At 45.8% G+C, this 16,469-nt stretch overlaps 1 protein-coding gene across 2 annotated transcripts in view; it reads right to left on the bottom strand.

The window, feature by feature from the left end:
• Positions 1–16,469, bottom strand: part of PMS1 (PMS1 homolog 1, mismatch repair system component) — a 131,234-nt gene that overhangs the window by 55,386 nt on the left and 59,379 nt on the right. For both annotated transcript variants that reach the window (XM_033946607.1, XM_033946608.1), the window contains exon 6: positions 16,147–16,263. In XM_033946607.1, coding sequence (XP_033802498.1) covers positions 16,147–16,263 — 117 coding nt within the window. The remainder of the gene's footprint in view (positions 1–16,146; positions 16,264–16,469) is intronic.

The following is a 16,469-nucleotide window of genomic DNA, read 5'->3' as shown; positions in this document are numbered from 1 at the left end:
GCATACCATTATGTAGGAAATGTGGATAGCCGTCCAGTTCTTTCTCTCATGCTATCTGGCAATGTGCACTGCACATATAAACTCTTTCAGGGTCCACATACTACAATTATTGGGTAGGCTATGGTGTATTCCTGTGTCAAGCTCCCCAATAGGGGTCTTGTTTGGTAGGGTTGCTTCTTGTGAGGTTTTTGGGTCAGGGAAATGCTTCTTTTTTCAGAAGGCATGCCATAAATGTATAATGTAATCTTGGTTGCAGGACTTTCTTCCTGGATTCTGGCAGTGGTGGAACCAACTCCATTGTCTTCTGCTCTTGGAGGCTAGAGAGGCTCTCCTATCTTCTAAACGTAAAAGGACTTCTTACTGGTTTGGGAACCCTATCTTCAGTCTCTGCTGCAAAGAGCCAGAAGTTTGGTCCTGAATGAAATGAATTTGTAATCTGGGCTTTGACCTGTTTTGGTCATTTCCTGTTCTATTGTATATCAGGGGGAGGGGAAGGGATGGGTCTATGTATATATTTGTTTCCTTGGAGGAGATTGTGCTTGTTTTTGATGATTGCCTCTAACACTAACTTAGTGGAACTTTAGAGTTGGTTCCACTCCCTTTGAATCGAGTATGTTGAAAGTCTATGGTGTTATCGTCATATTGTTCTATTATATTCTCCCAATAAAACAGAATTGACATAAAGTCTTACTTGTGGACTCTACCAAGCAAGAAATATTGAGAGCATAAAGCTCTGAAGTGTTCACACTGTAGATAGCTCTATGCCTAAATATCTAATGAGCCAATGGCCCATTGCAATGGAAATTCCCACCCCCAGGATTCCCAGAGGGCTACTGTGAATGTCAACAACAATGATTTATTACAATTCAATTTGAAATCAGAATAATCTCCATACTCAACAAAATGTTCCATCAAATTGGAGGAGGTGGTTCTTGGGTTAGTAATATGCACTAAGAGGTCATCTGTAAAAGAAGAGGTCCAGAAATCCCCATGTGGAAAAGTAACTCCAGTAATGACTGGGTGCACCCAAATCTTCCTAACCAATGGATCTAGGGAAAGGGCAAAAAGTAAAGGTGATAAAGGTAATCCTTGGTGTGTTCCTCAATGTATTGCAAAAGATTGGGAATAGAGCCCATTGACCCACAGCCATGTTTGGGGATCCAAATATAGTGTATGGGTAGCTTGAAGCCCCTCCCTCCATTGAAACCATATTTTATTAAAACAGGAAAGAGGAAATTCCACTGCATCCGATCAAATGCTTTTTCAGCACCAAAACTGACAAGCACATAGGGGACTCCCCTCCTATGAACTGCCTCCAATGATGTTAATGTTTTCTGGATATTTTTATTTGAAACAGTTTTATTAATGACAACTATAGCATAAAAACAACGTAAAAGACCAACTGGCCAGGTAAAAGATCACAAAAGCAAAAAAACCAGTCATTAATCATATATTTTGTTGTTTACCAAATAAACCCCCCTCCCCTCCCCCCTCGGTCCACTTTTTTGCATTCCCCAATCCAGGTAGGAAGTATTCCATAAGCAAAAGAGCAATACCTCAGTCGGGGCTAGTGATCCTTCTAGACCAGGGGGTAGGGAACTCCGGTCCTCGAGAGCCGTATTCCAGTCAGGTTTTCATGATTTCCCCAATGAATATGCATTGAAAGCAGTGCATGCACATAGATCTCATGCATATTCATTGGGGAAATCCTGAAAACCCGACTGGAATATGGCTCTCGAGGACCGGAGTTCCCTACTCCTGTTCTAGACCCCATGGCCCACCCCCGATCAGTACCACTGACCTGAACTATCATGAGATAACTTTATAAACCCCCCTTCCCCCAACATTACCAACCATGGGACAAGCCGGCAATCCAAGTCCAATATGATATAATAAATAAATAAAATAAGAAGAGAAGGGGGACAACCCAATTATACCTACCCCCCCAGCCCAGCACCCCAATCTCATATCTCCCTCCATCATTTCTGGATGTTTTTAACTGATGTTCTGCCCCAAACAAAGCCCAAGGTATGTAAAATCTACGTTAAACGATTGGCTAAAAGTTTTGCAAATAATTTTCATTTCCAAAATTATTGATTTATTTTTAGTATTCATATACCACTTATAGTCTGAATGAAAGTGGTTTACATTCAGTTACTTAAGCATTTTTCCCTATCTGTCCTGGTGGGCTCACAATCTATCTAATGTACCTGGGCAATGGGGGGGATTAAGTGACTTGCCCAGAGTCACAAGAAGCTAATATGAGGTAGGATTGCAGATATCTCTGCCTAATTTAGGTAGAACTATAATCTGGGCAAGTTTAAGCAAAATCTGGCATTGTCTGGTGTTTTATCATCTGGTTAAACATCATCACTAATGAAGGTCCCACCTTGTCTTGTAAAGGTTTGTAGAATTCCGCCCTATAGCCATCTGGACCTGGTGCTTTATTTAAAGCGCTCTGTTGAATAGCCCACTAACTCCACAAACGCTTATTTTAAACAGCTTGTTAGTAGGAGTCAATCTAGGTGCTTCAATATTATCCAGATACATGGAACTGTCTAGCTCAGTGGTTCCCAACCCTGTCCTGGAGGACCACCAGGCTAGTCGGGTTTTCAGGATAGCCCCAATGAATATATATGGAGCAGATCTCTCTCAGCATATTCATTAGGGCTGTCCTGAAAACCCGACTGGCCTGGTGGTCCTCCAGGACAGGGTTGGGACCCACTGGTCTAGCTTGTCTCCTCTCTGGTTCTTTAATAACGCTTAAAAATTAAATTGATATCAGCATCAAAATGAGCCATCCCACCTCTAGAAGTTTTTACTTGTAAAATCTTTGAGAAACTCTGTATAGCTTTGATTAGATTGGCCAACTTTTTGCCATATTTATTACCATGTAAATATAATTGGTATTTATAGTATAAGTCTGTTATAATGGCAAGCTTGTGTAACAGATCATTCAGCACTGCTTGTGCAGCCAGTAGGTTACTCCTAGGTAGCTTCTGATGGGTGCTCCCATAAAGGATTCTATCATTTCGAACCTGAGTCTCTATGCGAAGGATCTCCTGATCTTGCATTTTTTTTTTCTTAGTTGCATGAACTATAATATCCCCGCAAAGGGCAGCCTTGGCTGTCTCCAGTATAATAAGCCCTATTGGTATTTTCAAAAGTCACCCATCATTCCTGTAGAAAAGCCTGGAATTTAGAACACTGGCCTGGTCTTTAATCTATCTACCGTGTTTCCCCGAAAATGAGACCTACCCCGAAAATAAGCCCTGGCATGATTTTCGGGGTAGGTCTTAATATAAGCACTACCCCTGAAAACCTAGTTGCCAGCAGCAGCACTTCCTCCCGCACCCCACCCCCCCTGTTGACTCTTCCATCTCTCCCTCCCATCCAGTGGCATATCTAGCATATGTGACACCCGGGGCCCATCATTTTTTGACACCCCATCCCATCTATATGAAAAATATGATTTTTAGTAACAATCTACATATCGCACAACAAGAGTGTACCTAGGAAAAGGCAGCATCTTAAACACTGCAGTGAGCACTAGAACACCAACACATACATTATAAAACTAAACAAACCAGATCCTGCACAGTCAATTGATCCTGTACAGTCAATGCTATCAGAAAGCCATGTCCCTTTCATACACACAGACAGATACACCCTCGCCCATATGGAATAATCACAAACTAAAAATAGAAATATGTAGACAAAAGTTAAACTGAACTGCCAAGAAACCAGACTCTGCATACAATGCAACACCACAACACCACAAAAACAGTAATACATGTCCTCTAATACTATGCAAAATATAAAGACAGTAGATGTAAATTTGAAAAAACTGATACATAACAATCACCACTTTACAAATTAACAAATAAAACAAATAATGAGAAATAAGAAAATACCATTTTATCGGACTAATCCCCGTAAGCTCGGTCCTCATCCCCACAAACCACCTGATTCCAACCACACAAGCCTTGAATTGTTTTATATTGAACTTATTATATTAAAGTATAAAAAGAAACAATATTCTGTACAATTGTCAATTTATAAATCAGCGTCTTCTCCCCACTCTCTCTTCCCCATTTCCCTTCAGCGTCCTCTCTCCACTTTCTTTCAGCGCACGCACATAAAAACAAGCAAGTAATTTTATATCATTTTCATTCTATTCATTCATAGAAATTAAAGTCTAAATAATGCCAGTCACATAACAAAACATGATTTTACAAAAATAATTCCCTGCAGTCAAGCCTGCAAGGATTACTAGATGTCTTTCAGCAGCTCCCCTCCCTCCCTCCCCGTTACCTTCGTGGCCAAGTCAAAATGATCTACCAACAATAAAATTTTAAAAACACAAAGCACACTGTACGCAGAGAAAATGTTAATTATCATTTATATTCCGCGGGTTTTCAAAGAGGTCAAGGCAGATGACTTTATGCAATGTCACCTCAGTAACAACTATACAAAAATAGACAAATATACCCCTTCCCTTTTTACTAAACCGCGATAGCGTTTTTTAGCGCAGGAGCTGCGCTGAATGCCCCACGCTGCTCTCGAGGCTCCCTGCGCTAAAAACTGCTATTGCAGTTTAGTAAAAGGGTCCCATAGTGCAAAATATAGACAGCATATATAAATTCTCAAAACGGACACATTTTGATCAATAAATTGAAAATAAAATCATTTTTCCTACCTTTGTTTGGTAATTTCATCAGTCTCTGGTTGCACTTAATTCTTCTGACTATGCATCTAATATTTCTTCCCTTCTTTCAGCCTCCTGTATGCTTCCTCTCCTCCAGACCTCATTCCCTCCCCCAACTTTTTCTTTGTTTCATCCTGTCCCCTTCTTTCTCTCTCTCTCCGTGCCCCATTTCTTTCTCTATGTCTGTCTTTCTCTCTCTTTCCCCATTTTTTTCTTTCTTTCACCCTGCCCCCTTTCTTTCTTTCTGGATCCCTGTCCCCCCCTTGCTTTCTTTCAGGCTCCCTGTCTTCCCCCACCTTTCTTTATTCCTTCCCTCCCCCATGCCACTGCTGCCACAACCACCATGCTGCTATCACCACCGAGGAAAGGCTGCCACTGGCCATCGGAAACAGGCCGGCGCCAAATTTGCCCTCCTTCTTTTCCCGCGGGCTGACCAACTCTGGCTGCCCGACGTCAATTCTAACGTCGGAGAGGACGTTCTGGGCCAGCCAGGCAGCAATTGGCTGGCCCAGAACTTCCTCTCTGACGTCAGAATTGACGTTGGACGGCTATTGTTGGTCGGCTCGGAGAAGAGAAGCAGGGAGGGAGAATTCGGCGCCGGCTTCTTTCTGATGACGGCAATGGCAGCCTTTCCCAGACGGCAGCCTATTCCCCGGTGAGTGGCCAGCTGTGCACCCCCTCGGGCCTTGCACCCAGGGCGGACCGCCCCCCCCCCTTTGGTACGCCACTGCTCCCATCCGAACCCTGACCGCGAGACCAAAATACCCTTTACACTCTCTCCCTTGTGTGGTGGATGAAAGAGGCTGCGTAGATGAAGTGGCACAACACATGTTTTCTGCAGCACTTTGCCTGCCTTGTGGGTTCCACTGTGGACTCGCCGCCTGTTTGCACCGGGGAAGTGGCGGGGGCTGAGCAGCACAATCAGATTGTGCGCCCTTGTCGAAGCTGAGAAGACTCAGTGGCCGTGGCTCTCCCTAGGCTGACTTCATCTCTCACTTCTGCTACTCGCACGTGCACAGTATTCCACATGAACCTGCAGGAAGGCTTCAACAGACACGCAGGACAGGAGATCACAGAGGCCCGCAAGAGAAGAGGACTCAGAGGCAGCCGTCCAGTGAGGAGGGGCAGGAGCGCTGGACTGCCGGCAATTTAAAAAAGATGTGGGGGTGGGGGGGCTGTGGGCTGCCTACCACCAGACGCACCCTACTTGTAGAGGAGAAAAACTAAGAAAAAAATTCTGAACCAAATTTTTTTTCTCCTCTACAGGTAGGTGCATCTTATGGTCAGGTGCGTCTTATAGAGCGAAAAATACCGTATCTCTTTTTGATCGGTTTTCCAGCTCAAGCTTAGTGGCTTGATCCTGTAGTTGCTTCTTAATAAATCGGTAAGGCCTCATCTGTCCCTGTTATGCAATTGTCAATGTCAGAGACCCAGAGTTCTGGCAACTGTCACCGTCACCGTCCTCAATTGCAAGGACAGCAAATCAAGTCTTGGGGAAACAGCCACAATCACTGCTACTGACAGTTGCTGCTCCAAGAATGTGATAGTCATGACAGGTTGTGGCTACCATCTTGTCCTCATTTCTGCATGGTTTGTCTTTCTCTTTTCATATTGATTTCCCCATATATTTTATCTCCAGCTTTGGCTACAAACTTGTCCATGCAGTGAGGAAGCCTTTTAATTAGTTTATTTATTTATTTAAAAATTTATATACCGCATACAACTATGCGGTTTCCAAATGACATACATAGAATCTTATTTCACTCCGATTGTCACGTATAACAGACATATCAAGACAACATCGTTAACCATCCCTGTTATAATAGGGATAGAGCACAAATTCGATCAGTTCAGAAGAACAAATAAGCTTTAAATCATACTTCAATGTCAGAAAAATTCTAGAAGACAATTATCAACTGAAATACATCTTAGCATAAGAAGGCATTAGCAAACAATTGAGTTTTCAGCATTTTCTTAAAATTCATCCTCCCTATACAAAACTTAAGGATACCAGGCAAGGCATTCCATAGTTGTACGCCAGCCACAGATATCATTGATGCTCCAATCCTAGCATGCATAGTTCTCATCGAGTGGTTAGGAGAGTGAAAAGGGAATACGAAGAAAGACTAGCCAGGGAGGCGAAAAATTTCAAATCGTTCTTCAAATACGTTAAAGGGAAGCAACCGGCGAGGGAGGAAGTAGGACCGTTGGATGATGGAGACAGTAAGGGAGTGATAGAGGAGGAAAAAGAGGTAGCTGATAGGTTAAACAACTTCTTCTCATCAGTCTTCACAAGCGAGGACACATCCAGTGTAAGAGAACCCGAAAAGATCTTCAATGGAGACCAAGAAGAAAAACTGTTGACAATAGAGGTGAGCCATGAGGATGTCCTCCAACAGATAGATAGATTGAAAAGCGACAAATCACCAGGCACGGACAGAATCCACCCAAGGGTACTAAAAGAACTAAGAAACGAAATAGCGGAAATACTCCAACGAGTTTGCAACCTATCCTTGAAAACTGGCGCGATCCCGGAGGATAGCAAACGTTACACCTATCTTTAAAAAGGGATCGAGAGGTGACCCGGGAAACTACAGGCCAGTAAGTTTGACATCGGTTCCGGCCAACATGGTAGAGGCACTGATAAAGGACAGCATCTGTGAGCACATTGAAAAAAATGGACTAATGAAAGCAAGCCAACATGGCTTCTGCAAAAGAAGATCATGCCAAACAAACTTACTGCACTTCTTTGAGGGGGTAAACAGCCAGATGGACAAAGAGGAACCCATAGACATAATTTATCTCGACTTCCAAAAAGCCTTTGACAAGGTACCCCATGAGTGGCTACTTAGGAAGCTGTGGAACCACGGGGTGGAAGGGGACGTACACAGATGGGTTAAACACTGGTTGGTAGGCAGGAAGCAAAGGGTTGGAGTGAAGAGCCACTACTCGGACTGGAGGAGGGTCATGAGCGGAGTTCCGCAGGGGTCGGTACTCGGACTGCTGCTGTTCAGTATATTTATCAATGACCTAGAAACAGGGATGAAGTGTGAAGTTATAAAATTTGTGGATGACACTAAACTCTGTAGCAGGGTTAGAACTGTGGAAGAATGTGAGGACCTACAAAGGGACCTGAACAAACTGGAGGAGTGGGCGAATAAATGGCAAATGAACTTCAATGTAGGGAAATGCAAGGTCATGCATATAGGGAAAAAGAACCTGATGTTCAGCTACCAAATGGGATTAGTACTAGAGGCAAGTAACCTTGAAAAGGACTTGAGTGTGCTGGTGGAAACAACAATGAAGTCAACAGCACAATGCGCAGCAGCCTCAAAGAAAGCAAACAGAATGTTGGATATTATTAAGAAGGGTATTACAACCAGAACGAAGGAAGTCATCATGTTGCTGTATCGCGTGATGGTGCGCCCGCATCTGGAATACTGTGTCCAATATGTGTACCTAAAGAAGGTCATGGAGGGGGGTTACATGATGCGTTTGCTGTGAGAAGACGTGTGCCCTCGAGCTCCCTGACCCCGGGTCTCTTCATATCGGCTAAACTCACGTTTAAAATACTGCCCGATCGGTCTTGCTTACTCCAGAGGCCTTCTTGGGGTGTAGTGCGGGTGCGGAGCCTGTGGAGCAGTGGTTTGCAACCGGGATGCCAGTGCGCTACGCGAAGGCTCATAAAAATTGCTCTGCCTTCCCTGCGGCTAAAATGGCGGCAGCGCCGACTTCATCTTCTGCTCCGGCGCAGTGGGGAGAGTGGGCAGTGGAAATCTCCCGAATGGTGTCCGCGGCGCTGGAGGACCGCTTACATAAACTACAGTCAGCAATGGACTGCATCAATGAGCGGTTTGAGGCTCAGGCGGCGCGCATCACGGCGGTGGAGCAGCGTGTCTCGGATGGGGAGGACGCGGCCCAGGGGGATCGTGCTACCGTGGCAGCCCTGCAAGCCCAAGTGAAAATGCTGACAGGCCGACTAGATGACCATGAGAATCGCCAGCGCCGGAACAACCTCCGTGTGGTGGGTCTCCCTGAGCTCAGAGCCGATCAAGATATATACCACTTCTTTCAAATCTGGCTTCCAACTAGGCTGGGCCTGGAGACGCCACCGACCGGATTTATCTGCGAGAGAGCACATCACATAGGTCAGCGCTCGGGAGATAATAATCGCCCTAGGGCTGCTATCGCCCGGTACTTGACCTGGAGGGAAAAGGAGCTTATATTGCAAGCCTACCGGAAAGCTGGCCAGGTAGAATATGAAGGGAAAAAGTTGTTGTTATTCAATGACTACTCTCAGCATGTGGCATCCCTTTGCAGAGAAATAGCACCTCTCTGCACTATGCTTCATCGCCGGGGAGTGCGGTTTGCGCTTGTGTATCCTGCGTCTTTACACATCTGGAGGGATGGGAAGTCTCAGACCTTCACTGATAAAGCCTCCACACAGCGTTATTTGGATTCTTTACCGGCTGCTGCTGAGGGTGGAGCACCGGTGGCTGATCAGGTGGTGTAATCCTGCAGGTGGTCTCTATGTTCTCTGTTCGAGATTTCAGCCAGGCTGAGCCATTCCTGGGACCGCTTGGATTGCTGAGGGCCGCTGCATCTGGCTTCCTCCCTGTAGCTGAAAGGGACTGGGGTGCCTTGCTCCGGTTGTTTCGGGGTGGCTGTCTCGTCTGGTACCACAAGTTTGTTCCTGGTACTGGTCCTGAGGGGTGGCCTGCCAGCTGTCGGCCTCTGTTTTAGTTCCTGGCTTCAGCTACTTTTTCCTATTGGGTACATATTCTTTGGGCTGCTTGTGAGGAACTGAAGGACTCCGGAGCTGGATGCATTTCCTGACCATTATGGCAGTGCCCATCTGGGTGGGAGACTCTGGGTCGAGAGTTTTGCTTGGGACATTCAGTTGCTCCAGTCTTTGGGAGCGCAGTTTTTTGTTTATGGTTTCTTCTTATTTTCTGTTGGGGTTTGGAGGTCTGGGTATTCTTCTGGGGATGGTTATCTCTGGGGGAGGGAGTGGGTTTGGTGGATGGGGAGGGGGGAGGGCTGTGTGCATGGGGTAGTTGTTTGGGGTTTGGTGGGTTTGACTGGGGGTATGTGTGGTGGGTGTGTTTGTGGCTAGGGGGGAGGGTTGGCTTTGATGCGGTGCAGCTTACCTGGGGGGGGGGGGTTGTTCTATTTCCGGGAGACCTGGGTCTTTCTGGGGTGCTCCGGTTTCTGATGTTCTGGGAGGAGGGCCTAGCTGGGGGGCCTTTTCGCGTTGTTCTTCGCTTGTTCTCTACTATTGTTTCCGAGAGATTGTTTCCTCCATGACTAAGTTGACAATAGCCACTTTAAACGTGGACGGTATCCACTCTCCTGTCAAGAGGAAGAAGGTTTTGAACTGGTTCCGGAAGAGAGGGACTGACATAGCCTTTGTCCAGGAAACCCACCTCTCCCCTGTTAAACACCTCAAGCTTCGGCGAGACTGGGTGGTTGAGGTCTTTTCTTCCTCTTTTGGTACCCAGAAGCGGGGGGTTGCAATACTTATTCATAAACAACTGCCTTCCATGTACATAAAGTCCTCCCTGATTCCGAGGGACGTTCTGTTATAGTACTGGGGGAATTGTGGGGACAAAACTGGTTATTCTGCAATCTGTATGCCCCTAACGTGTATAATCATAAATTTTTTTCAGCTCTGCTCGCCAAGATTGCCATGTATCCCAATTACCAGACACTGGTGGGTGGGGATTTTAACATCACGGTAGATCCTGCCCTGGACTGTAGTCCAGCAAAGGTAGGGGCCAGGGACCATGGAGCCAAGGGGGTAAATTTTTTGCTTAGTCAGTTGCACTTATTGGATGTCTGGAGGACTTTGCATCCCACGGAACGCACTTACACTTTTTACTCACATCCACACAATGTCTATGCTCGGTTGGACTATCTGTTGGTCTCACCCTCTCTGTTTCCCCGGGTGTCTGAGATAGATATCGAGGAGGTTCCTTTGTCGGATCACTCCCCGGTTGTCATGGAAATTCAAGTTACACCTGATTCGGAGGAAAGGCATTGGAGATTTCCGTGTTATCTTTATAGAGATCTAGAATTTCATAAATATCTTCAAGAGCAGTGGTTGGAGTATAGTTCTCACAACAATACTGCTGATGTCCCTCCGGTACTGTTTTGGGAGGCCTCCAAGGCGGTTCTGCGGGGGTTTATTATTTCTTACCTGTCTCGGAAGCGGAGGAAACTGGATGCTGACTTATTGGCTCTATCCGGGGAGCTTCGCCAACTGCGGGCGCGACATATTACTTCTCTTTCCGAGGATGATAGACTCCGTTTGCTCACGGTACGGCGGCAGATTGACACTATTTTAACGCAGAGGGCCTCTCGAGATATTTATTTTCAACGGTATAAATTGTATTCCTGGGGTGGCAAGACTGGGAGACTGTTGGCTAACTTGGTTCGTCCTCCAAGACAGCGCCAGGTTATTCTGTCCATTCAGGATCCGACGGGAGCTCGTTTCACCCAGGCACAGCAGATCCAACAACAGTTTGTTCAATTTTATGAATCCCTGTATGCGAACCGCCCGTTTTTGGACTCTGATAGAGATGCTTTCTTTCAGGGGCTCACACACTTCCTAGATTGACGGCTGCTCAGGTGGATCAATTGAATGTCCCTATTAGTCCTGGGGAGGTGCAGCTTGGTATCAAGAATCTTAAGTTAACTAAGGCCCCTGGTCCTGATGGATTTGGTTCTGAGTACTACAAGATTTTGTCGGATCAGGTCTCTCCTGTGTTGGCGGAGACATTCAATGCGCTGTCCGCGGAGCAGGGTTTGGGGACCCCTAATCTGGCCCACGTTGTGCTGTTGCCTAAACCGGGTAAGGACCCGGCCCAGGTGGGGTCCTATTGGCCCATTTCTCTTCTTAACCAGGACGCTAAGCTCTTTGCCGCCATCTTGGCGAATCGTTTGAATGCATTTCTGCCCCTCTTGATTCATGAGGACCAGGCTGGGTTCGTGCCAGGCCGATATGCCTCAATGAATCTAGCTCGCGCTTTGATGGCTTTGCATTCCCGACGTGGATTGGAGGGGACTTCAGCTATTGTGGGCCTGGACATGGAGAAGGCCTTTGATAGCATCTCCTGGCAGTATCTCTTCTGGGTTTTGCGTCGGTTTGGTATTGAGGGCCCTATTCATCAATGGATATGTAGCTTATATCTCCGACCATAAGCACGGCTTTTAGTAAATGGTCAGTTCACTGCTCCGTTTGCCTTGGGCAGGGGGACGCGGCAGGGTTGCCCCCTGTCTCCACTGCTCTTTGTGTTAGCTATCGAACCTTTGGCCGCAAAAATTTGTGGTGATTCAGATATTCGGGGTATCCGTCTTGGGGACCAAGAGAGCCGTATTAACCTCTTTGCTGATGATATTCTCCTTTATCTTGACCAACCTCGTCCTGATCTGGGGCATGCCCTTGCGCTTGTTCGTTCCTTCGGCGACATTTCTGGTCTGCGTGTCAATTGTGCTAAATCTGAACTTCTCCCGTTGCGGTCTACTACTTTGGAGCCTGGACTTATGGGCCTGGAGATCCCGCCGGTACGGAGACCGATGCGCTATCTCGGGGTGTATTTAAGTCCCAATCTCAAGCTTCTGTACGAATATAATATGCGCCACCATCTGGATGAGATCCAGCGGTTGTGTGATAAATGGAAAGATCTTCCGTTGGGACTTTGGGGTCGAGTGGCTTTGTCTAAGATGGTACTACTTCCTAAAATCCTGTATCCTTTGCAGAACGTGCCTCTCTGGGTTACTGAAGGGGATGTGCGTCTGTTTCGCTCGATCCTCTCCTCGTTTATTTGGCGTCATAAACGTGCCCGCATTAGCTATGCCACTTTGGCTTTGGACAAATTTCGGGGAGGACTGAACCTTCCTGATCTTCGTTACTATAACGTTGCAGCTTTGGTTCGGTTTATCCATGAAGGTTGGTCGGGTTGTTATAAATTTTTTCCCCGGGGATGGGTGGAATCGTGGTGCACTCCCCACGTGATCTTGTCCCTTCTTCATGTCCCACTTTCGGCTATCCCAGGAGGGGGGCCCAAGTTTGCGTTTCTTCTACCCCTGCGCCGTGCGTGGCGGTGGTGGCGGCGTCGGCAGGGAAAGACTCCGGCAGCTTCCCTCCTACTGCAATTGTCTGGTAATGTAGATTTTCTGCCGGGAGTGGGTCATTCTTGGTTTCATCTATGGTAGCAGAGGGGGTGTAGATCTCTTCATGACTTCCTAACTGTGGGGATTGGGCAGTTTCCTACCTTTGCCCAACTGCAATCTCACTGGCACTTGCCCCAGACTTATTTTTGGGCTTACCTTCAGGCTCGGCACTATTATTTATCCCTTGGTCGTAAGTGGGGGGGATGCTTGGCTCTGTGGTCCCTTGGATGTTCAGTTCTTTCAGGTGCCTCCTGTTTTCAACAAATTATCTACCTGGTATCAGATTCTGAAGAATGCTTCGGCTTTGGGATCCGTGGATCGACTAGCTTCACACTGGCAATCGGAGCTTGATCTTCCTTTTGACCGCAAGGCATTTCTTGATCTTTTTGCCAATGTGCATGCCTTGGGGTGTTCCACGGATCTTCGGGAAATGCAATTTAAAATTTTGCATCGAGCATATATCTCTCGGGCACAGGGAGCTCTCATGGGCCTTTGGGAACGAGCGACTTGTACTAAATGTAATCACTCTTTAGGTACCCTTCTTCACCACTTCTTGGAATGCCCTTCCTCCGCTTTATGGCTGCGAGTTCTTCCATTTTTGGAACGCCTTGTTCGGCGTGCTGTGCCCTGGAGCTATGGTTTCTTGCTTTTGGGGGATCTACGGGACTTGATTGAGGGAGGGCTTACGTTACCTCAGCGTAGGGTTCTTTACATGGCTGTCTTGGTGGCAAAAGAGCTCTTGTTGCACCATTGGGTGGTTGATTCCGTGGCCTCCTTTCCGCAGTGGCTTGCTTGCCTAGCGGAGGTGGGGCGATATGAACTTTCGCGTGTTCCCCGGTGTGGGACCCTTGCCCTCCGGGGGTATCATGCTCTCTGGCAGTGGGCTTTAACTTTCTGTTCTGGCTCGGAGTCGGAGAACACAGATTCCATACCCTGATTTCTTTTTGAGATGGAGACCGTTTCTCTCTTATTTTTCTTTCTTTCTTTGCTACTCCCCTGGGTGGCTGCACGCGTGGGTGTTTGGGTGGGATGGATGTTTGGGGGTTTGCTTGTGGGTTGTTTGTTGTCTGACTGTTGTGGCTTGTGGCCGGGAGTTTGGGGTTTGAGTGTGTTTGTTTTAGGGGTTTTGTACATTACACATAAAATGTCAATTGTGTGGGGCATCCAGCCACGAGGTTTCTGCCCTATGAACCATCTGCTGTCATAGTTTCCATTGTTGTTTCTGTGCTTGTTCTGTTTTTCTCTGCTCTCACCATTATTGGTTGTATGTTCCCGTTACAATTGCTAATAAAGATATTTCAAAAAAAAAAAGAAGGTCATGGAGATACTTGAAAGGGTTCAGAGAAGAGCGACACGAATGATAAAAGGTTTGGAAAACCTTTCATATGCAGACAGGCTAGAAAGGCTGGGGCTCTTCACCCTGGAGAAGCGGAGACTCAGAGGAGACATGATAAAAACTTACAAGATCATGAAGGGCATAGAGAAGGTGGAAAGGGACAGATTCTTCAGACTATTGAGAACTACAAGAACAAGGGGGCACTCAGAGAAATTGAAAGGGGACAGGTTTAAAACCAATGCTAGGAAATTTTTCTTCACTCAGAGGGTGGTAGACACCTGGAATGCGCTTCCGGAGGATGTGATAGGACAGAGTACATTAAGGGGATTCAAAGAGGGATTGGACAAGTTCCTGAAGGATATGGGGATTGAGGGATATAGTTAGAGGTAGAGATAGAGATAGGATTATGGAAGGGTACAGATAGAAGAATAATGGGAATTGTAAGGTTTTAGACAAAGGATTACTTACAGGTCATGGACCTGATGGGCCGCCGCGGGAGCGGACTGCTGGGCGCAATGGACCCCTGGTCTGACCAGCGGAGGCAACTTCTTATGTTCTTATGTTCTCCCCTCCAAACTTAATTTCATCCCATTTACATCTCTAAGCTCTCTTCTCGGTTTATAGATCTGAAAAAATTCTTGTAAGATCTTTGGGGAAGCATGATACAATGTCTGATGTATAATCGCAACAATCTTAAACTGCACTCTTTGTTGCATAAGTAACCAGTGTAGTTTCTTCAACACAGGAGTTATATGGGTATTCCTAGGAACCCCTGTGATTAATCTTGCAGCGGAATTGATAAGCATTTGCAAAGTCCTCAACTTCCTTTTCACAACTCCTAGGTATAGTAAATTACAATAATCCACCCTACTCAGGATCAACGTTTGAACCACATTATGAAAATCGTGTGTTGGTAATATTGACTTCAATCTATAAAGCATTTGAAGTTGCATGTATCCTATCCTGATTATTTTTAATATTTGGTTTTCCATTGTCAATCAGCTATCCAAGCACACTCCCAGGACAGTCATCTCCTTTTTTACCTGCAGTTTTTCCTCCATAACAACCACATTTTTAAACTCGAAATTGTCTCTGACCTTTCACCACCATTACCTCCGTTTTGTTAACATTCAATTTCAAATCATGTTCACTCATTCAACTGCCGATCATTTCCATATACTTTTGCAAGCAAAGATCTATATTAGGGATGTCTTTTATCGGGAAGAAGAACAGAATATCATCAGCATATATTCTGTATTGCACACCCATCTCTTTAAATTTCTTCCCCAATGAGGCCATATAGGTGTTAAACAGCACTGCCGATAATGCCGACCCTTGTGGGATTCCTTTTTTAACTTTCACTATTCTTGACACCACACGCTTACTTCTCACCCTTAATGCTCTAGTTGATCTCCCAGTTTTAGTGGCTGCCCTGCGTTTTCTAGGTCAGCTGAAGCGCGGGGGCCCAGACCAGTCCTAACCAGCGTCCTGCTCTCTTAACACATCATGTGACTCTTCTGAACCCTTTTTTAAAATTAGCATTACATTGGCCACTCTCCAATCTTCAGGTACTGTGGATGATTTTAACAAAAGGTGGCAATTTCATGTTTGAGTTCTTTCAGTACCCGGCGGTATATATCATCCAGTCTAGATAATTTATCACTCTTTAACTTACCGATTTGGCTCAGTACATCTTCCAGGTTCACAGAGATTGAAAAATGACTGTTTTGCTTCTGAAAAATGCACAGGTTCTGTAGCATCTGGCATACACAATGAATTCTGCAATCTAAGCAACATAAACTATCTGCAGTGCTTTGTTTTTTAAGCCTGGGGATGCAGTCTTCATTACTGAAATTGTTCAATGTGTTTTACAGAGATATTGCTTTTTTTTTGGGGGGGGGGAGGGGATGAGATGATTCAAACTAACCTCAGAATCTTCACACTGATGTTGGAAAGGTACCATGCTGCTCATTACGGCAGTTCCCAGGACTGACAGCAGAGCCATCTTGTGATCCGACACCCTGGTCTTCTGCCAAATAACAGCCTGAAATATGATGGCACAGAGTCAAAACCTTAATATTAAATTTAGATTTGTTGAACTCAAGTTATCTGCAGCATTATTTGCTCCTAAACATTTATGCAACTGCCTTTGAATGTGTGAAATTCCACAAACCATGATCTGAATTTGTGTAAATTCAGAGCATTTCAGATCTGCACACTATTTGCGAGAAACAGCATTTTGTCAGAAGC

The sequence above is a fragment of the Geotrypetes seraphini genome, chromosome 5, assembly GCF_902459505.1.
Source record: "Geotrypetes seraphini chromosome 5, aGeoSer1.1, whole genome shotgun sequence".
Taxonomy (NCBI): Eukaryota; Metazoa; Chordata; class Amphibia; order Gymnophiona; family Dermophiidae; genus Geotrypetes; species Geotrypetes seraphini.
The sequence above is the reverse complement of the archived record's forward strand: the minus strand, read 5'-3'. Positions and strand labels throughout refer to the sequence as shown.